The 19,818-nt window shown below is 40.4% G+C and overlaps 1 protein-coding gene across 1 annotated transcript in view; it reads right to left on the reverse strand.

Annotated features, from left to right (window-relative positions):
- The window catches only part of CCDC83 (coiled-coil domain containing 83), a 59,333-nt gene that overhangs the window by 16,349 nt on the left and 23,166 nt on the right, over positions 1-19,818 (reverse strand). Inside the window, exons 4-7 of the mRNA XM_008071237.1 lie at positions 17,860-18,022; positions 14,223-14,390; positions 4,793-4,884; positions 1,403-1,471 (exon numbers count right to left, since the gene is read on the reverse strand). Coding sequence (XP_008069428.1) covers positions 1,403-1,471; positions 4,793-4,884; positions 14,223-14,390; positions 17,860-18,022 — 492 coding nt within the window. The remainder of the gene's footprint in view (positions 1-1,402; positions 1,472-4,792; positions 4,885-14,222; positions 14,391-17,859; positions 18,023-19,818) is intronic.

The raw sequence follows: 19,818 nt of genomic DNA on the forward strand, positions 1-19,818 counted from the left end.
AAGAGTACACTGGGGAAAGAGTACCCAAGACTTCCTGGGAGAGTTACAAAATGATACACAAGGAAATCGATCGTCAAAGTCCATGCATGAAAAAAGAGCTGACATTTTCCAGGTAGATGAGGGTAAGGAGGTAATGGAGGAAAGGGCAGAGGGCCTATCACATATAATGTGAGGAAAACGGGACAGTGCCTCATAGCAAAGAATTATCCAGCTCAGAATGCCAATAGTGCAGAGGTTGAGAGACCCTTCTCTAGAAGTCCTCATGGACCTCACTCAACAAGAGCAGTAACTGTCCTGCAGCACTGGTATAGGGAGACAGATGGGCAGCTGAGTCTAAGGCAGCACACCTGAGTCCAGAAGTTACTGTGGGCTCTTTTTTTTTTTTGAGTTGGAGTCTCACTCCGTTGCCCAGGCTGGAGTACAGGGGCATGCTCATGGCCACCCCAGCGCCCACCTGTTGTGCTCTGACATCCTTCCCCCTCAGCCTTCCAGGTAGCCGGAACTACAGGTGTGCGCTACCATGCCCGACTAATTTTATTGTAGAGATGAGGTCTTGCCATGTTGCCCAAGCTGTTCTCAAACCCTTGGGCTCAGGCAATCCTCTCACCTCGGCCTTCCAGAGTGCTGGGATTACAGGCTTGAGCCACCGCGCCTGGTTCCTGTGAGCTCTTACAGAGGTACGAGAGCCTTAGGATCAGGCTGGGGTGAGATATAAAGGCTGCAGTGGGCAGGGACATTTGACCATAGGCAAATGCTACAACCGTGGGTTTGAAGTTGGCAGCAACATGATGTCCAAGAGGCCAAAGCACTTCAGAAATCACCAGTGCGACAGCAGACCAAAGCACTTTGTCCACAGCAGAAGGACAGAGTAAGCAAATATCCAGCAGCGGAAACCCCATGGATCTGAGCCTTCTTTGACAACATACCCACAAAGGGCCATATGGAAGAGAAGCCTTCTTCCCTATATTCATCAAGGGTTCATCTTAGAGAAGAGCAGGGGGAGGAAAGAATATCTATAGGACTTCTTATCCAAAGGAGACCTTGTCATTCAAAAGAGGCAATTTCAACAGAAAATGAGATTTGGATGACCCTTTAGTCTTGCCCTGTCTTTAATCCAGGAAAAAGTAGGCTCATGAGGAAAATCCAGTCCATTTTAGGACATAAAGTAACTTTGCACATTTGAGTATATTGTGTAAATGGTAAACCCCAAAATTATTTCTGGTTATTGTTGAGATTATGATATTTGTTGGGTAACATCTTGTAACAAGATTAGGACTTCACTTGAATTTCACTTTATCTTGGTCAGTCACAGTACCATGCTTTCCCCATGACTTCATAACAAAAAGTTGTTTCCAGTTCAAAAAATGAGAACGAAGAAATTGTTTTGATAAATTCCACTTGCCTCTTTTTTTAGCCAGTCATTCTCCCAGATCTCTCGATAACTGCTCTTGTCAATGAACTTTACAGCATTCTAAAAGAAAGTTTCTGTATTAAGGAAGAGTTGCCACATGGTGATTCATAATTTTAGCAATAGTGATGCACAGTTTATCTAATCATTCATTTTAAATTATGTTTTACAATTACTTTTGGGAACATACCTAAGAACTTTTGGTATAGCCGGGCTCGGTGGCTCAGCCTGTAATCCCGCGCCTTGGGAGGCTGAGGTGAGTGGATTGCCTGAGCCCGTGGGTTCGAGACCCGCCTGGGCAACTTGGCGAGACTTCATCTCTACAATAAAAAAAAAAAATTAGCCGGGCGTGGTAGGGTGCGCCTGTAGTTCCAGCTACTTGGAAGGCTGAGGCGGAAGGATTGCTGGAGCCCAGCAGGTCGAGGCTGCGGTGGCCGGCAGTGGCCACTGTACTCCAGTCTGGGCGACAGAGTGAGACTCCAACTCAAAAAAAAAAAAAAAAAAAGAACTTTTAGTTCAGTTGTTCTTTCTTTAACAAAAGGGATAGTCAAGAACCAGGTGATTTGGAGAACTGGACAATGTGTGCCCGACCATTCAACTGGCCTCCACTGTGACTGAATCTGACTGCCATGGTAAAATCAAACATGAAGCGATCTGCTCCATAATTAAGATGGCTAAACTGTAGTGATCATTCTTCAAGTTTATAGTTACATATAATCCACCATCTAGCAAAAGCTTGAACAAATTACATTATTTTTTATCTGAAAAATTTTTGCATGTCAGTAATAATATACATATTTACAAACCTAACAGCAAGCAATTTCAGGGCAGCAGGCTGTAGCCAGTCTCCTGAAGAAAGGCATTTTAGACAAAGAAAACAATAACAACAAAAAACCACATTTTGTCAGTAGGTTCATAAAATGTAGATTCACTTATAATAGTTTATGGTGGGATTTCTCTGTAATATACTTTTATATGAATATCATGCTACAATTCAATATTCAGTAACTAAAAGGCACAACGAAAATAAGAGAAATAAAGAAAAATATTCTAGATCATAAACATGGGCAGAAATAATTTAAAAGTATGTTAAGGATAAACTTATCTGTTAAAGTCTTTAGAGTTCAAAGATTTGCAATACGAAATTTCTGTAAATCACGCTTATTAAATTAACAGTGGACCTATATTTCTTAGGAACCAGGAACTTTTGTGCTCCAGCTGAAGCTAATAATCCTAGCATCCTCCATGTAGAATTTTATTTGAATGAAAGCAGGTAGTATCTCCTAACTGGAGATAGTTGGCTAATGGCTTAATTAACTAACAATAGAACAGTGGTTTCAAACTTAGCAGCACATCAGAATTCCTGGAAGCTCTGAAAAATCCAGAAGCCCAGGCAACATGCCAGGGCAATGTATCAGCTTCTCTACATGTGGGGTCTAGGTACCACCCAGGTTAAAACAATTTTTCAGGTTACTCCAATGTACATATGTGGTTGCACAGCACTGGATTATAGGAAGTTGAGCTGTATTGATAAAATAGCCATATAAAATGAGGAAAGTTCATTCAAGCATTTGAGTGTTCAGCATTATATAGAAAAAAGAACATGTCTAATGTAGTGATGACAAGCAGATCTGAAGGAGCCTCCTGAATTGAATCTCGATTCTCCCATTTTCTTTGGACAAGTCACAAAATGTTTCTATGCCTTAGTCTCCTCATTTAGCAAGTGTCTACACCTTACTGGATTGCTGAGAGACTTAAATATAAAATATTCAGAAGAGCATTTAGAACAATCCTTATAATATATGCTTGAAGTTATATGCTTATTTGATCTACATATGCACGTTTAATCATGGTCGGATCATTTAATGGTTGATTTCACCATCTAGTCAGATTCAGTCACAAAGTGACTGAATTGCATGGACAGACAAACCACTGATCAGTCTTCTCTAATCTTCCATATTTGTGTAAATTAGTAAAAATAGTGCAACAAGAAAGTAGTAATACTGAAAACACAACTGAACCAACAGGGATGCTATGAACAATAGCAACTGAAATTCAGTAAAGAACTTTAAAATAAAAAAGATCAGATGTTTATGACTTGGAAAAAAATTTCCCAGATGAATAGAAAATCTCAGTGGGGACAACACTGATTTTGAAGGTTGTTTGGTGATAGAAGAAGGACTGTCCAAAAAAAGGTCAGGAAGTTTGTGTAAAACAAAGGAATTAGAAAACATACAAAATTGAACATTATACCTGAAAAAAATGCTTTATATCCCTCCCCTTTTTTGCCCCCAGGCAGGGTCTTGCTCTGTCACCCAAGCTGGAGGAGAGTGGCATAATCACAGCTCACTGTAGCCTCAACCTCTTGGGCTCAAGCCATCTTCCTGCCTCAGCCTCCTGAGTAACTGGGACTACAGGCATGTACCACCATGCCTATCTAATCATTTATTTTTATTTTAGTAGAGACAGGGTCTTGCTATGTTGCCCAGGCTGGTTTTGAACTCCTGGCCTCAACAAATTCTCCCACTTTGGCCTGGGAGTGCTGGGATTATAGGCATGAGTCACCACATCTGGCCCCAGATTTTTTAAAAGTACCAACAGTGTAGAGTATACTCTCTTAGATTTGGACATATAAGAAAGCACTTTTTTTTTTTAGTTGGAGCCTCCCTCTGTCGCCCAGACTGGAGTGCAGTGGCCGCTCCCGGCCATCGCAGGCTCGACCTGCTGGTTTCCGGCGATCCTTCTGCCTCAGCCTTCCAAGTAGCCGGAATTTTTTAGACAAATCATATTTCATTGTATAATTCATCTAAAACTTTTATTTCAACATTTTGTTATAACCATTATTACAAGTTGAGCATCTGAAAATCTGAAATCTGAAATGTTACAATGAGCATTTCCTTTGGGCATCATGTTGGCATTCAGAAATTTTCAGATTTTGGAGCACTTTGAATTTTGGATTTTTAAATTTGGGATGCTCGACTTGTCTAATGCTAACATTCCAAAATCCAAAAAAATCCCAAATTAAAAACATGTGTCAGATAAGAGATACTCAACTTGTATTCTTTGTGTTTACAAAATAACTGAATACTAATTCGCTGGGCTCTTGCTCCTGGTGAGTCACTAAGCTACTTAAATCATCTCATTCAATACTCATAGCATCTCTTTAAGGCAAGTTTTATCATTGTTTCCAGTTTATAGATTAGAAAACAGAAGCCTAGAAAAGTTAGATAACAAATTCATTATATAGCCATTAAGTGACAGAACTGTAACTTATATTCAAACTGCCCACCTTTAGAACCCAACTTTTTAACCACTATAATATATCCAAGGAAAAAATGAGGGGGGGCAGTTTTATTTTGTTTTGAAAAAAAAATTGAACTATACCTTTGTGGCCCATTCCTTCTTTTGCTCCAGTTGCAACAAAGTTTCTCTGATTATTTTCTTTCTAGCATTTTCCAGAGTGATTTTATACTGTTCTTTAAAAAGAAAAGTAGAAGCCTTAACAATGCTGATCCCAGGTACCTCTCCTTTCAACATATTTTTTTTTTACTGTATTTCTAGGGTGCATTTTTACTGAAGTATCTACTTTCTCCAATAAGAAGAAATGTTCTAATAATTTACTAGTACTTTAATGTAAATTAGTTTAAGATCTCGCTCCTAAGAATGTTTGTATTTTCAAAGGTCTGTCTTTCCCAAGGGAGAATTTAGAAACACTTTAGTATTATGTGTGGCAGTCTACACTTTCGTATCACACGACTTATGGTTCCACAATAGAAATATAAAGACTTTACTGTCTGCTTGAGTAGTAGCCTGCACATCTGACTCCATCTAATGAGACCCTCACTATTCTTGGCATATGTTTCCTAGGGCAGGAAAGATAGACTGAGAAGAGGAGAGTGAGGAGGTTGTAAGGAGGCTGGGAAGGTCAAATTAAGGAAATTAAGGATCTGGTTATAAGATAGGCTCAGAGCAAGAAAGGAGGATAGAGACGAGATGCAGCATTCTCTGACCTCTGTAGATTTTCTTATAAGTGTCATTACTGAGAGAACAACAACAACAAAAAAATCATAAAATTTTAGGTCTTGAAAGTTGCCTAGAAATCATATAATTAACACCTCCATTCAAGGAAAATGAGACACTGTGACAGAAAGACTTCTTTAGAGCATGGAGAGAAAGCAAGATGAGTCCAGTTTGTTCATTCTTTTTTTTCAACAAGTAGTTATCAAGCTGTTTCTAAATGCTAGGCAATATTGAACATACTATGAATACTGCTGATTGAGACAGATAAAACCCCTTGCATCATGTACATTCTATTACCTGGAGGCCAGATCATAAATAAGTAGACAGATAAATAAATAATATTTCAGGTGGTGATATATGTGATGGAGAACAACTAAAATTCTCTATTTTAGATATAGCAATGTCAGCAAGCTATTCTGAGGAGGTTACATTAGGGCAGAGACTGAGTATGGCAGTCAGTGTGAAATATGAGAACAGTGTACTACTCTAAATGAGTTAATCTGAGCATAATCAAGGTAGTTGTGGTTTATTATGACATCTATTATATGTCCCCATTAGTTGTGCTTTATTTATGACAGATGCAGGACAGTATACTTCACAATTGCAAAGTTGTAATGTGGGATATATACCATATACCATATATACTATCTACCATGAAAAGGAATGAATGAAATAATGCCTTCTGCAGTAACTTGGATGGAATTGGAGACCATCATCCTAAGTGAACTCAGAAATGGAGAACCAAATGCTACATATTCTCCTGTACACATGGGAGCTAAATTAAGAATCTACAAAGGCATATAGGATGGCAAGATGAATACTGAAGACTCAGATTGGGGAGGGTAGGAGAAAGGTTAGAGATGAAAAGTCACCTCTCGGGTATGGTGTGCACAGGTTGGGGTAGAGGGTACACTTAAAGCCCAGACTTCTTAGCTACTCTACAATGCATCCATGTAAACCAAAAATCATTTATACCCCTAAAGCCACAGAAATAAAATTTTTTTTAAAAAAATTAACACATTCAGGACAATTATTTGGAAGTCAGAAAGTATTTTTTTCATACAAGTGATGTTGAAAGTCATAGTTGCTAGATTTCTGGACAGGTCTACAGCGGTCATTTAACTTATTGAGTAACTAAACAATAGTGTTGTACTCACGAGTGCTGTAGAACCTAACTTCCATTTGGGACATTATTTCAGAGAACATTTTCTTCACAGAAGAAACAGACCGGCAGCCAAACTAGGGCAGCTACCACTGGAACAAGGGGGCCAGAGAGCTAGGCAAAAGTTATTTAGCCCTCATCCACTTTGTCCTGGCACAGCGGTTTCCACTGTTAGATGAAAACTCTGAGAGCAGAAAGTAAAAGCTTCTCTTCCAGATCTTTCTGTATTACTGTATCCCTGGGACACAATAGATATTGAAAAATATTTTGAAGAAAATTAAATTAGGCAAACTGATGTCTTTGGTGGACAGTGATTTGAGGCTTCAGCCCCAGGGTAGCAACCAGCAAATGATGGATCTTCACTGGCACATTTGGTGGGGAGGGAAAGAGGGAGTAAGGAGAGAAAAGGAGAGAGTTCTCCCAAGCTGTGGAGTGACCAGAAAAAGGGGTAAATTTCTGCCTCTACTTGAGTTGGGCAGGAACGTTGGAGGCAGTGGTCCATGACAAGCACTCACTAGGTTCTGGGAGCAAGTCTAGTTTGACATTTGAAGAATAAGAAATGGAAGTCTCTATTAGTCTAACCTGCTATTCTCAGTCATATAACCTGTATTTTTCTTACTCTCATTTGAAGTAATCTCCTGAATATTTTAATCCTTCCAAGCTCATTTCTGATGAAATTTCTTTTTCAATTCAGGACCTAGCCCATAATGCTAGTTATTTGGTTGAAACTTCTACCCACCCAAACTCAACAATCAATCTAAAAGTTGCAATGAATCAGGAGTTTAGCTATAAGGAATTTTACATTCTTAGCATTTGAAGGAAACCATAAAACCTGGAGCTTGATAACTTTAAATATCAATTCTTTACTGTGAATCATAAAAAATAGATTACCAAATATGCTCTGACTAAAGCTGTAGCTCTCTCTATTGCCAAATTAATACCAAAGAGGCAATGTTAACGTTTGACTCTGTTCCAAATCCTATATCAAATTCTGGGGGCTATTTTTCCTCATAAAAGCAGAGCAGGCCGGGTTTGGTGGCTCAGCCTATAATCCCAGCACTTTGGGAGGCTGAGGCAAGTGGATTGCCTGAGCCTGCAGATTCGAGACCAGTCCGGGCAATTTGGTGAGAACTCATCCCTACAATAAATCAGAAATCAGCCAGACATGGTAGTGCATGCCTGTAATTCCAGCTACTTGGAAGACTGAGGCAGAAGGATCACCTGAGTCTAGCAGGTCAACGCTGGGATGGTCGTGAGTGTACCACTGCACTCCAGCTTGGGTGACAGAGTGAGACTCCAACTCAAAAAAAAAAGCAGTGACTAGCACAAGATGAGTATGAAAAATCTCATTGTTATCTCTTGTGATTCAGATTCAGATGATGCTTCTGGTAACAACTATTAACCATTCATTTGTGAATATAGTAAAATAAAAAGGGGGAATGTAAAAGTCTGGAAGCTGACTCAAGCCATGTTGGTGACGGCTTACTTTGCATTGTCCCGCCTTCCCTGTTGTCTGGCTCTGCTTTGGTTTATCCCCTACCAGCTCTTGGGAGTTGTTATTCACTCCTCTCCCACTTCCAGGTGTTACACAGCTCCATTGTGCTGATCCTTTCCTGTGGTGGTGGCCTCCTTTTCAGACCCCTCTGGAGGAAATCAAGAAGGGACCAGTGGAAATAATGGCCAGGTAGCAATCTCTTCATAGCCATTTTAACTCACTGAATCAGGGCTGGGAGGACTATTTGAAACCTATGGGCTTGGAGCCCAACACAACTAAGTTCAAATCCCTATTCTACTACTTACTAAGTCTGTGAATGTGGTTATGGTAACTGACTTCTCTGGGCCTCTGTTTTCTTATCTGTAAATTGGGCATAATTATATCTAACTCAAAGAAACTTTTAAGGATTAAATAAGGTAAGACATTAAAAAGCAGATGCTGAGAATGCGAGTTCTCTTGGAGATGACCTAAGGACTCTCATTTTATAGAAAAAGAAATTAACATTCAAAAAAGTAATGTTTCTTTTTTTGTAAGTAGACTTGAACCCAATTTCTTTAACTTGCTGTTAGTGTACAAAGAACTTTAAAGATCCCTGACATGGGCCTCTGGTGAAAGGATATTTAAAAAAGTGTTCTGTAACAGTAATTATCTAATGACTTGTAGTTGCCTCATGCTTTCTCTATTCCTGGGTCTAACCTAAGGTTCCCTTTCTGTTTACTGAGGAGAAACAGCTTAGGCCTGGATATACCACTGACTGTTTTCTATACCTAATCCTTCCAGCTAAAGTTTAGGGAAGCAGTTCTATGTGCTGTCTCCTCCTGCCCCCTAGGGCTTAGGGGTGGTAGCTGAATAAAGCAAGTGACCAAAGAACAACTGGTGCTGGGGCTGATCATGAGGAAGCATGGACAAAGGTCTTTGGTTATCTTTGATTAGGCAGATGATGACACCAGCTCTCTTCAGAATGTGGGCAGGAGAACACTGCAAGGATTGTTCCATGAGAGGCAAGAAGAGAATAGGGTCAGGCACGCAGAACAAAGCGGAGGTGCTGATGAGAGGGGCAGTCACAGACCAGAAGACATACATGCAGGGAGGAGCCATCCCCAGAGCCACCACTGGTCTGATAACTTTCTGATTCTGTCTTTGAGACAGGACAGCTACCATAGTTTAAATACAGATAGCAAGTTTCTTACAAGTAGGCTTAGATAACCAGGAAACCAGATGGTCAGGCATCTGGGTACTTTTCCTATTATCTCAAAAGCTCCTTGTGACACAGCAAACTTAGGAGTAAAATGATAAGAATTGAAACTTGTGATCAAAGTATAGCTTAGAAATAGGTTGCTTAATCATCATTTTGGATGATATATAAAGCTTTCTGCTAACAGCCCTTTCCCATAAGGACACCTGTATTCTCTCGAATGTGTCTTTTTCTTTGTTCTTCTCTCTAATGACTGGTACTTTAAAACTCTTTCTGTGACTGGGCGAGGTGGCTCAAGCCTGTAATCCCAGTATTTTGAGAGACCAAGGCAAGAGGATTCCTGAGCCCAAGGGTTCGAGACCAGCCTGGGCAACATGGTGGGACCTTGTCTCTACAATAGATCAAAAAATTGGCCATTGTGGTAGCGTGTGCCTGTAGTTCTGGCTACTTGGAAGGCTGAGGCAGAAGGTTCGCCAGAGTCCAGTGGGTTGATGCTGGGGTGGCCATGAGCATGTCACTGCATTCCAGCCTGGGCAACAGAGTGAGACTCTGACTCTAAATAAATAAATAAATAAGTGAAACCTCTCTCTGTGTCTCACTCTGAAATTCTTTTCTGTGGTAGAGTCAAAGAACCCAAAGAGCAACTACATGCCATTGCACTCTAGTCTGGGCAACAGAGTGAGACTCTGACTATGAAAAAATAAATAAATAAATAAATAAATAAAACCTCTCTCTGTATCTCACTCTGAAATACTTTTCTGAGCCGGGCTCAGTGGCTCAGTCTGTAATCCTGCGCCTTTGGGAGGCTGAGGTGAGGGGATTGCCTGAGCCCGCGGGTTCGAGACCCGCCTGGGCAGCGAGACCTCATCTTTTACAATAAATAAAAAAATCAGCCGGGCATGGTAGCACATGCCTGTAATTCCGGCTACTCGGAAGGCTGAGGCAGAAGGATCGCCGGAGCCCAGCAGGCGAGGCTGTGGTGGCCAGGAGCGGCCACTGCACTCCAGTCTGGGTGACAGAGTGAGATTCCACTCAAAAAAAAAAAAAAAAAAAAAAAGAAATACTTTTCTGTGGTAGAGTCAAACAACCCAAGAGAGTGAAACTATGACTCTAAATAAATAAGTAAATAAAACCTTTCTCTGTGTCTCACTCTAAAATTCTTTTCTGTAGTAAAGTCAAAGAACCCAAAGAGCAACTACATCCCATGCCACCTGGCATCAGCTACAGTTCTCCCATTTCTCACAATATGTAACTCCCAACAAGCATGACCTTGGGAAGGTCAAACAACTTTATTTTTGTCTCTTACCTTTAAAATTCCTATTGTGAGGCTAGTGACCTCCACTCAGTAAAAACATATGGCAAATCCTGTGACTTTTCTGTTTCCTTAGTGGTAATAACATTTCCTCCAATAGAAAATTAATATGTTCAGTCTATTGCAATAATTAAAATTTAAGTTTCATTCAAAGTTATGGCTAGTCCCTTTTTTCTAACTTGGGCCTACTGCTTATTCCTCTGCCTTGAGTTTTCATGCCTTTTGTCTCAGGGATGAAGAAAGGAAGGCAACTGGAAAAGAGTAAGGAAGCTCTTATACTGTCTCAAGCTCATGTTCTAAACAACACACCAGGCTGAGCATGGTGGCTCATACCTGTAATGCCAGTACTTTGGGAGGCTGAGGTGAGAGGATCACTTGAGGACAGAAGTTCAAGAGCAGCCTGGGCAATAGAGCAGAACTCTCTTTAAAAAAAAGTCAGGCATAGGGGAATGGGGTCATGGTGGCATGCCCCTGTAGTCCCACCTACTCAGGAAGCTGAGGCAGGAGGGTCACTTAAGCCTAAGAGCTCAAGGCTGCAGGGAGCTATGACTGGGCCACTGCACTTCTTGGATGATAGTGTGAGAACTTGTCTCTAAAATAAAAATATGAAAAAATTAGACCAATATAACTTTTTGCACCATTATGCTTGGCTTATTTTTGTATGTTTTGTAGCAAAATGGTCTCACTATATTGCCCAGGCTGGTCTCAAACTCTTGGCCTCAAGCGATCTTCTTGCCTCAGCCTCTCAAAGCCCTGGGATTATACCAAGCCTAGCCCAGCCTAGAACAATAACTTTTTAAAAAGTATCATACTGGTGCACAAATACATAGCCAGATCAATGGAACAGAATGTAAAGCACAGAAAGAGACCTAGATATATATGGGAAATTAAAGTATAAAAAAAGTTAGCACTTCGACTATATTTTTACCCTACTTTTTAAGTAAGGTAAAAATAAGTAAAATAAGTGGGTAAAAAATAAGTAGGGTAAAAATGGAGTGTTTGATAAATGAGGTTGGGACAAATGGAAAACCAGCTGGTGAAAAAGTAAAGTTGGATTTTTTTCCTCACACAAACACAAAGTCTTAAATATAAAAACAGCCATACAAATTCTAGAAAAAAATATCGGAGAATTTATTAATAATCTCATAAACATAAAATCAAAGACTATAAATTGGTGAAAGGACAAACATGTATTTATTATAACTAAAAGCAGCCATTTTAGCATTGTCTAAATCTCATGTTTTTCTAGCAGTTCACTTTATCCTCTAATCACTAGCCAAGGACAGAAATGGTTTCTCAGAGGTAGCTATTGATAATTGTTTTATAACCTCCTCCCCAGCTTGTTTTGTACTGATTAGCTTTTCTATTTCAATTATTTACCTCCACCCATAAGACCCAGGTTAACTTAATCAGCCCTTCTTGACCTTCATGACACAGACAGACCCCGTCACCATGGCAGCAATCATGTGACTAACCCATCCATCTGTCTGCTGTCCATCACTTGACATCAGTACCTGTGCATACCTGTCCTCTGTGATGACATGGAGGTGACCCAACCACCTTAACAACCTGCCCCCAACAAGAGGAATGTTTACAAGCCTTCAACCATGAGCAGTCAGGCGCCATTGCTTTACTAAACTCTGGAGTGACTGTGTGCTTTTTGAGCTATGGTCGCTGCCCTGTTTTCTAAGCTGGGATTTCCTCTCCTACCTTGAAAAGGTGAATCTCCTCTCTTGCTCTCTTTCTTTCTAACTTACTTTCTAAATAACTATATTTTCCAATCTAACTTCTGTGAATTATTTGCATAAGTGTAACATTTTCTCATTAAAAAAAAAAACACAAACAATAGACTAATGACAAATGGGGAAAAAATGTGTAACATATTACAAACAGTTAAAGAGCTAATCTCCTTAAAATGTAGAGTGCCAGAACACAACAGGAGATTGGGCAAAGGATGTAAATAAATAGTTCACAGAGAAGAAAATTCATGTGGCTTTTCTTTGTGGGGGGCATGGGTGGAGAACTGGATCTGGCTGGTCTGGAACTCCTGGCCTCAACTGATCCTCCCACCTCAGCCACCTGAATAGCTGGATTACAAGGTGTACACCACTGTACCTAGTTCCTAAGTCCTTGAAGTTGTAAAAAGACACATTTAATGCCACGTTTAATAAATCAAATGAAAATTAAAACTACAATGAGATACCATTTTCTACCTATAAGACTGACAGAACAAAAAGATGAATAACAAGTCCCACCATTGACATAGGAAAGAAAATAGTATCCTGATGTACCTGGTAGAGATACAACTCAGTATAACCTTTATGGAGGGCCACATTTATCAAAATAAAATTAAACAGGCTGTTTGAGCCAACCACTACTCTTCAGAGATAAATATGAAGAAAATGACATAAACACAAGGTTATTGTTGCAGTAAAATGAGATATGTGTAAGGATATTCATTGCAGCATTATTTGTAATAGTGAAAGACTGAAAATAGTCTAAATGCTTATGAGTAAGGGACTGGTTAAAAAAATTATGATACAATAAGACAATGTGGCTGCTGGAAGAATGAGGTAGTATTAATGTGTACTGATTTATAAGGATGTTCGTATTGTTACATGAAAAAGTTGAAAAATTGTATCTGTAGCATGCTATTTGTGATATATATGTATATACTGATATATGCCTAGAATATTTCTGATAGCTATACAAGAAACAGAGGTTTTCTCCAGGGATAGGATCTGAGTGGCTGGGGGACAAATGGGGATAGGAGGCTGACATTATCAAGCCCAGAACTGATATGGGGTCAAATTTATACTACCATTGTGGTACACAGACCCTGAGCTGAGGAACTCACATACAAATTGGTCCAGAAGCAGAACGTCCAACAGGGCCCAGCAGGGGATTGTGGGGGCCATGCACAGGAAGCTCTCCACAATGCAGGGCACCATTTCTAGCTGGGTTCTGGACTGTCACCCACTCACAGTGCTCTACTGGGCCAGACTCCCCCATTTATTCTTTCTTTCCTTTCCCTGGATCTCTGGCATTCTTTTAAGCCACTGTGCTCACCTTTGTCGCCCAGTGACACACAGCTGATCTCCTCGTGTCCAGATTGCTCCTGACGCCATCTGCTCTATAACTCTCTACTTCCCATCTCATGTCTGTTCTGTTTTTTTTTTTCTGACTACAGCTTAATTTACTTGGACATTTCTCTATAATGTTTCTGCTTATTTCGTCTGGCTAAGTTCCCTTAGCTTGCCTCAGGTGAATTCTCTTTCTAACATAACCTGGCCCCAGCACCCTCCTTTCTCCGTGGAACTGTCCCAGGCCCAGTTATGCAGACATCCAGACATCACCCACTAAATGAAGCTTCTTTCTTGAAGGGGCGGGTTGCAGGATTTCTCCTCTATACCGGTCTCTTTATTCCCTCTTCTCAGTTTCGAAGGTAGTCCTAGGGTCATTGTTCTGCTTCCTCCCTCCACCTTTATCCTTCCACTCACTCTCACTGTTCCTTGTCCTGACAGCAGAAAGTGTTGAATGATTCAGGGAGGACCAACTTTTTTCTTCCACCAGTGAAAACCCTTTAAAGATGTTTAAAACGAAACTTGAACTAGCTTTCTTGCAACTGACCTGACATTTTCTCTGAATTCTCTTTAACTTTATTGATGTCATTTTGTAAGGAGGTAATGAGTTTAGCATGCTGTTCACTCCCTACATTCTTGTACTCTTCCCAATATTCCTTTTCGCTGAGTTTCTCAAGAAATAGTTTTTCAGCATTATTTATTTGCATCCGCATGTCTATTGAAAATAAAATCAAGACACCATGTCATTTCTATTGTTCTTGCAACCAATGTTACAATCTGGTTTTATAAAGTTAAGATCTGATATTAAAATGTTGTTAACTTATAAACACTATTTTATACTTATAATTTAGGGAAATTAAAACTATTCAAACTATTGTTTATCCCTTATGATTCAAAATCCAAGTAAAATTAAATTTCCAATTATAAAGTAAATGTGTGTTTTGAGGCTTGATTGGAAGATATAATAGGCAATTAACACATATACTGAGAAAGCCACAAATTTATTATTCTTATTTATTATTTCTGCTGTAGCTTAATAAGGGTCCTATTTTTTACAACATCTCATATTATATGTACTCTTTATTAGTACATTGTCACTTTTCTTACTTATGCCTCTGAACATCTCTCCCTCCCAGGTCCTTGGCAATCATTTTTGTAAGTAAATTAATTCACTCATCTAAAGTTCATTTGATTGACCTTCTCTTGTGTGAAAGTATTAGGCCCAAGTATCATGTTGCTGAATATTTTCAAAAAGGAAGCTTTTTCAAAAAAACCAAGTACAGTCAACTTACTGGTTGTTTGTCTCATCATCTGGTTTGAGAGTTCCTGAGGGCAAGACCACATATTCATCTGCAAATCCAGCACTTAGCACAGAGCCTGGCAATTAAGCCTGGTGCTCAATAAATGTTTATGGAATGACTGATGCATTCTAATAAGGCCAGAGGGAAGTTTTTCAGTTTAGAGGTCCAAAAGATGCACATGTTTTTACATATCTTTATCAATGTGCTTTTATTATCAGAACTGCTATACTCCAAATGGGTGGTGTCCTCTCACTTGAGCCAACTGTTCCTGTGCCATGTTCAGCCTTGGGTGTGGGGGCTGGTAGATGTCACTGAAGATTTTAAAAGATGGTTGGGCTGCTAACCCCTGTACTTTGGGAGGCCGAGGCGAGTGGATTGCCCGAGTCCATGGGTTCGAGACCAGCCCAAGCAAATTGACAAGACCTTGTCTTTACCATTAAAAAAAAAACTTTTTTGCCAGGCGTGGTAGCATGCCCCTGTAATTCTGGCTACTTGGAAGGCTGAGGAGGAAGGATCGTGGGAGCCCAGCAGGTAGACGCTGGGGTGGCCGTGAGTGTGCCACTGCACTCCAGCTTGGGCGATGGAGTGAGATTCCAACTAAAAAAAAAAAGGTGGATGCAGTGGCTGTTTTTCTACTTTCTTAGCACCCCTCTCCCTTCCCTTCTAGTCACATACACTCACATACATACAGATTTTTTTTTTTGAGTTAGAGTCCCACTCTGCCGCCCAGGCTGGAGTGCAGTGGCACGCTCACGGGCACCCCAGCGTCGATGTGCTGGGCTCCCACAATCCTTCCTCCTCAGCCTTCCAAGTAGCCGGAACTACAGACGCGCGCTACCAACGCCCGGCCAATTTTTTATCTTATTTTATTGTAGAGACGAGGTTTCATCAAGTTGCCCCGGTTGGTCTTGAACCTGCGGGCTCAGGCAATCCACTTGCCTCGGCCTCCCAAAGTGCTGGGATTATAGGCTGAGCCACCGAGCCTGACCCCAAATTTTTTTTTTTTTTAAGACTGAGATCTGATAGCATGTGAGGCCCTGGATCCCTGTCACCAGTACCCTTCCCTTTCTGAGATTTGCTCATACGAAAAAATTAACATCCCCTTTATGCTTAGGCTAGTTTGAGTTAGATTTTTATCCTTGCTACTGAAAGAGTCCTAACTAAAAGTTGGAAGAAAAGGATAAGAGCAAAATTTCTCCAAACTTGCTATGCACAGGAATCCCTAGGATGTCAGAATGCAGATTCTGAGTTAGCAGTTCCCATGGGGCCTGAGAGTCTTCACTGTAACAAGCTGCCAGGTGAAGCACCTGCAGCTGCTCCACACCAAAGTGAGTTGCCAGGGACCACTTGGTACTGAACTACCTACCTCAGAAATTCTTTCCAGACACTTCTGTTCTTTCACTTTCCTTCTTCCTCTGAGTCTTGGGTTTCTTTCTTCCTTGGACTACCATGCATGCTCAACCTCTGCCGTGTCAGCCATGCAACATGGCTCCCGTCTTGTGTGATGCACACATCCCTGTGCTAGCCCAAACCATAAACAGGCATACCTAAACTAACTGGGCCCATTCCCTTCAAAGGCAGTTTAGTGAGCATTCCCACTCTCTAGGAAAGAAGTCTGCAAAGTACGCTATCTACCAACTCATGGCATCACGAATGCTAATAAAGAGACTTGAGGAGGTTTATGGGCACAGTTTTGGACAACTCTAAAAATGGGCCGGGCTCGGTGACTCAGCCTATAATCCCAGCACTTTGAGAGGCCGACTCAAGTGGATTGCCTGAACCTGTGGGTTTGAGACCAGCCTGGGCAACTTAGCGAGACCTCATCTCTACAATAAAATAAAAAATTAGCCAGGCGTGGCGGCTCGCGCCTGTAGTTCTGGTTACTTGGAAGGCTGAGGTGGAAGGATCTCCTGAGCCCAGCAGGTTGACGCCGGGATGGCTGTGAGCATGCCACGGCACTCTAGCCTGGGCGAAGGAGTGAGACTCCAAATAAAAAAAAAAAAAAAAAAAAAAAAAAAAATGAAGCTATCCTATTGATGTTTGGTCTTGGAAACTATTTCACTCAAAACAACAAATACCTAATGAGTGAACAGCCTGCCCTTGTGCCAGGTGCCAAATCTGTTCCTCTTTTAAGGTGCTCTGAAATACTTGGAGAAATCTAGTCTAGTCCCTTATTTTGTGCCTCCTAGCTTCTGGTACTGCTTGCTGATAGCACTCAGGTGTCTTTCCCATGTTTTCCAGTTTCCTAGCAGAATTGGAATTTATAGAGGTTCTGGCAAAAGTGGTTTTAGAAATCTTAGCAGCAGGTTTAGGATGAAGGAATAGGAATAAAAACTGCAAATGTCAAAACTTGCATGACTTACTCTCAACACCACGGTATTTCCTAAGTCTTCAGTAAGAATGTGTCCTTGGTCACCCATACCAAACATCAATTCTATTCATGTCCTCCAGACTTTTCTAGTTCTCCCATCTCACTGGCTCCCTTAGAGACATTGCAGGGGGTAATGTTTCATGGTTCTATTTACCTTATCATTTTCAGATCTAAACTGACGCTGAAGTCACCATTCAGTGGAATTTCACAAAAAACAAAACAAAACAAAACAAAAACCCACCATGAGAAACAGAATCTAACAGAATACTGTCCCCTGTTCCCAGTCTGCCTGTTTTTGATCTTTGCCCTTATTCTTCCTCCTCCCTTTGCTTTGTCACCTCTGCCCACTTTGTTATGTCCCCCTCCTGTCCATTTACTTACATGTGTCTGTGGTCGTGATGGTAATTATGTCATCTGGAATACGTTTACAGCATTTTGAACATATTGGAAGACAAAAGCATCAAAACATTCAAGAAATAAACTGATGATAGTTTTGTAAGTTCCTAAATCACCTCTCAAGTTTTTTTCCTGGTCTCTTTCAAACTTCCATTTCTCCTTCATTTCTTCCTCAACATCCTCCCTTGTTACAACTGGTAATCCCTCTGCCTTCTCTTCACTTAGTTCCTTTAGCAGGTGCCGTATGTGCCAAATCTGTTCCTCTTTTAAGCGGCTATTCTGTCATGAAAATCAACAGTAAACTGATAATAAACAGATGTTAATTAGACAACAGTAATAAAGAACTATTTATGTTGTTTTTCCTTAAAATGGAGTCACACACTGAGACTTGCAAAGTGAGAAACAAATATTTAATAAAATAAATTATACAATAATATCTCCAAGAGCTTGTGGGTCATGGAAGACTCAAAATAAAATGAAACCCCCTAACATAGTAAACATTGGATAGAATGGTACATATTAAAAATTGTGTTATTAATCTACAAGTGTATCATCCTGTCACAGGATTAATGAACATCACAGGTTAGCCTTGGAGGTCAATTTTTTTCAATCTCCCACTAGCACTGTTCTCTAGGATTCATTATTCATATAGTCATCTACCATGTGCCAGGTCGTATTCTGGGCACTAGGACTATATCAGGGAATAAGACAGAAAAAAGTACTGCTCTTGTGGCACTTAAATTGTTCTTTGCTTTTCTCACCAATGACCCTAATTCTCTTCTTTTAGGGTGATAGATATTCACCATTCCAAAATTTCACACATAAATATGGACGAGATTCCTCATATGGATATTCTATCCATGTTTCTAAGCTCCTCATTTAACCAACTTGAAGTTTATTCTTGCCCTTGCTATCTTATTATGTATATGCAGATAAATAACTGAGAGAGTTCATCACAAGCAAATAATTACTAAATGGATCCTATGGACACGACAGTAATTGAATCTATGAAAAAAAAAACAAGGACACCAATAAAGGTAACTATAAAGGTAAATATAAAGGCAGAGTATGCTTTGTAATTCCTTTTCATCCTGATTTATTTTATTTTATTTGTTTATTTATTTTTGAGTTGGAGTCTTTGTTGCCCAGGCTGGAATGCAGTAGCACGCTCACAGTCACCCCAGCATCGACCTGCTGGTCTCTGGCAATCCTTCCACCTCAGCCTTCTAAGTAGCTGGAACTACAGGCATGTGCTACTACACCTGGCTAATTTTTTGATTTATTGTAGAGACGAGGTCTCACCAAGTTGTCCAGGCTGGTCTCATACCCGCGGGCTCAGGCAATTCACTAGTCTTGGCCTCCCAAAGTGCTGGGATTATAGGCTGAGCCACCATGTCTGGCCTATTCTGTGTGATCTAAAAGACAATTATTGCATAAAGCAATAATTATCAATCCACTTTTAAGGGTGCACAAGGTGTAAAGTTTTTTTGTATGGCAAAAACAACACAAGTGAGGGGGTAGGGAATGAAGTATAGTTTTTTAATGTTTTTGAAATTAAGTTGGAATTAATCTGAACTTGATTATTTTATCTTATTTTTTGTGTCGGGTCTCATTCTGACACCCAGACTGGAGTGCAGTGGCTTGATCGGAGCTCACCATAGCTTCAACCTCCTGGGCTCAGGTGATTCTTCTGTTTCAGCCCCCATCCCCTAAGTAACTGGGGCTATAGGTGCGTGCCACCATGCTTGGCTAAGTTTTTTTTTTTTTTTTTTTTTTGAGATGAAGTCTTGCTATGTTGTCTAGGCTGGTCTTGAACTCCCGGGCTCAAACAATACTCCTACCTTGGCCTCCCGAAGTGCTGGGATTATAAGATGTAAGCCACCATGCCCCATCTGAACTTGAATATTATGAGTTAAGATGTTAACTAGACTCTGCAAGACAACCACTAAAAATACCACTCAAAAATATGATAAAAGAAACAACTGAGAATTAAAATGGTATACTAGAAAATATTTAATGCCAAAGAAGGCAGTAATGAAATAAGAGAGGAATAAAAACGAGACACAAAAAATAGC

The sequence above is a fragment of the Carlito syrichta genome, unplaced genomic scaffold (genome assembly GCF_000164805.1).
Source record: "Carlito syrichta isolate Samal-C Ts95f unplaced genomic scaffold, Tarsius_syrichta-2.0.1 Scaffold112660, whole genome shotgun sequence".
NCBI classification, from domain to species: Eukaryota; Metazoa; Chordata; class Mammalia; order Primates; family Tarsiidae; genus Carlito; species Carlito syrichta.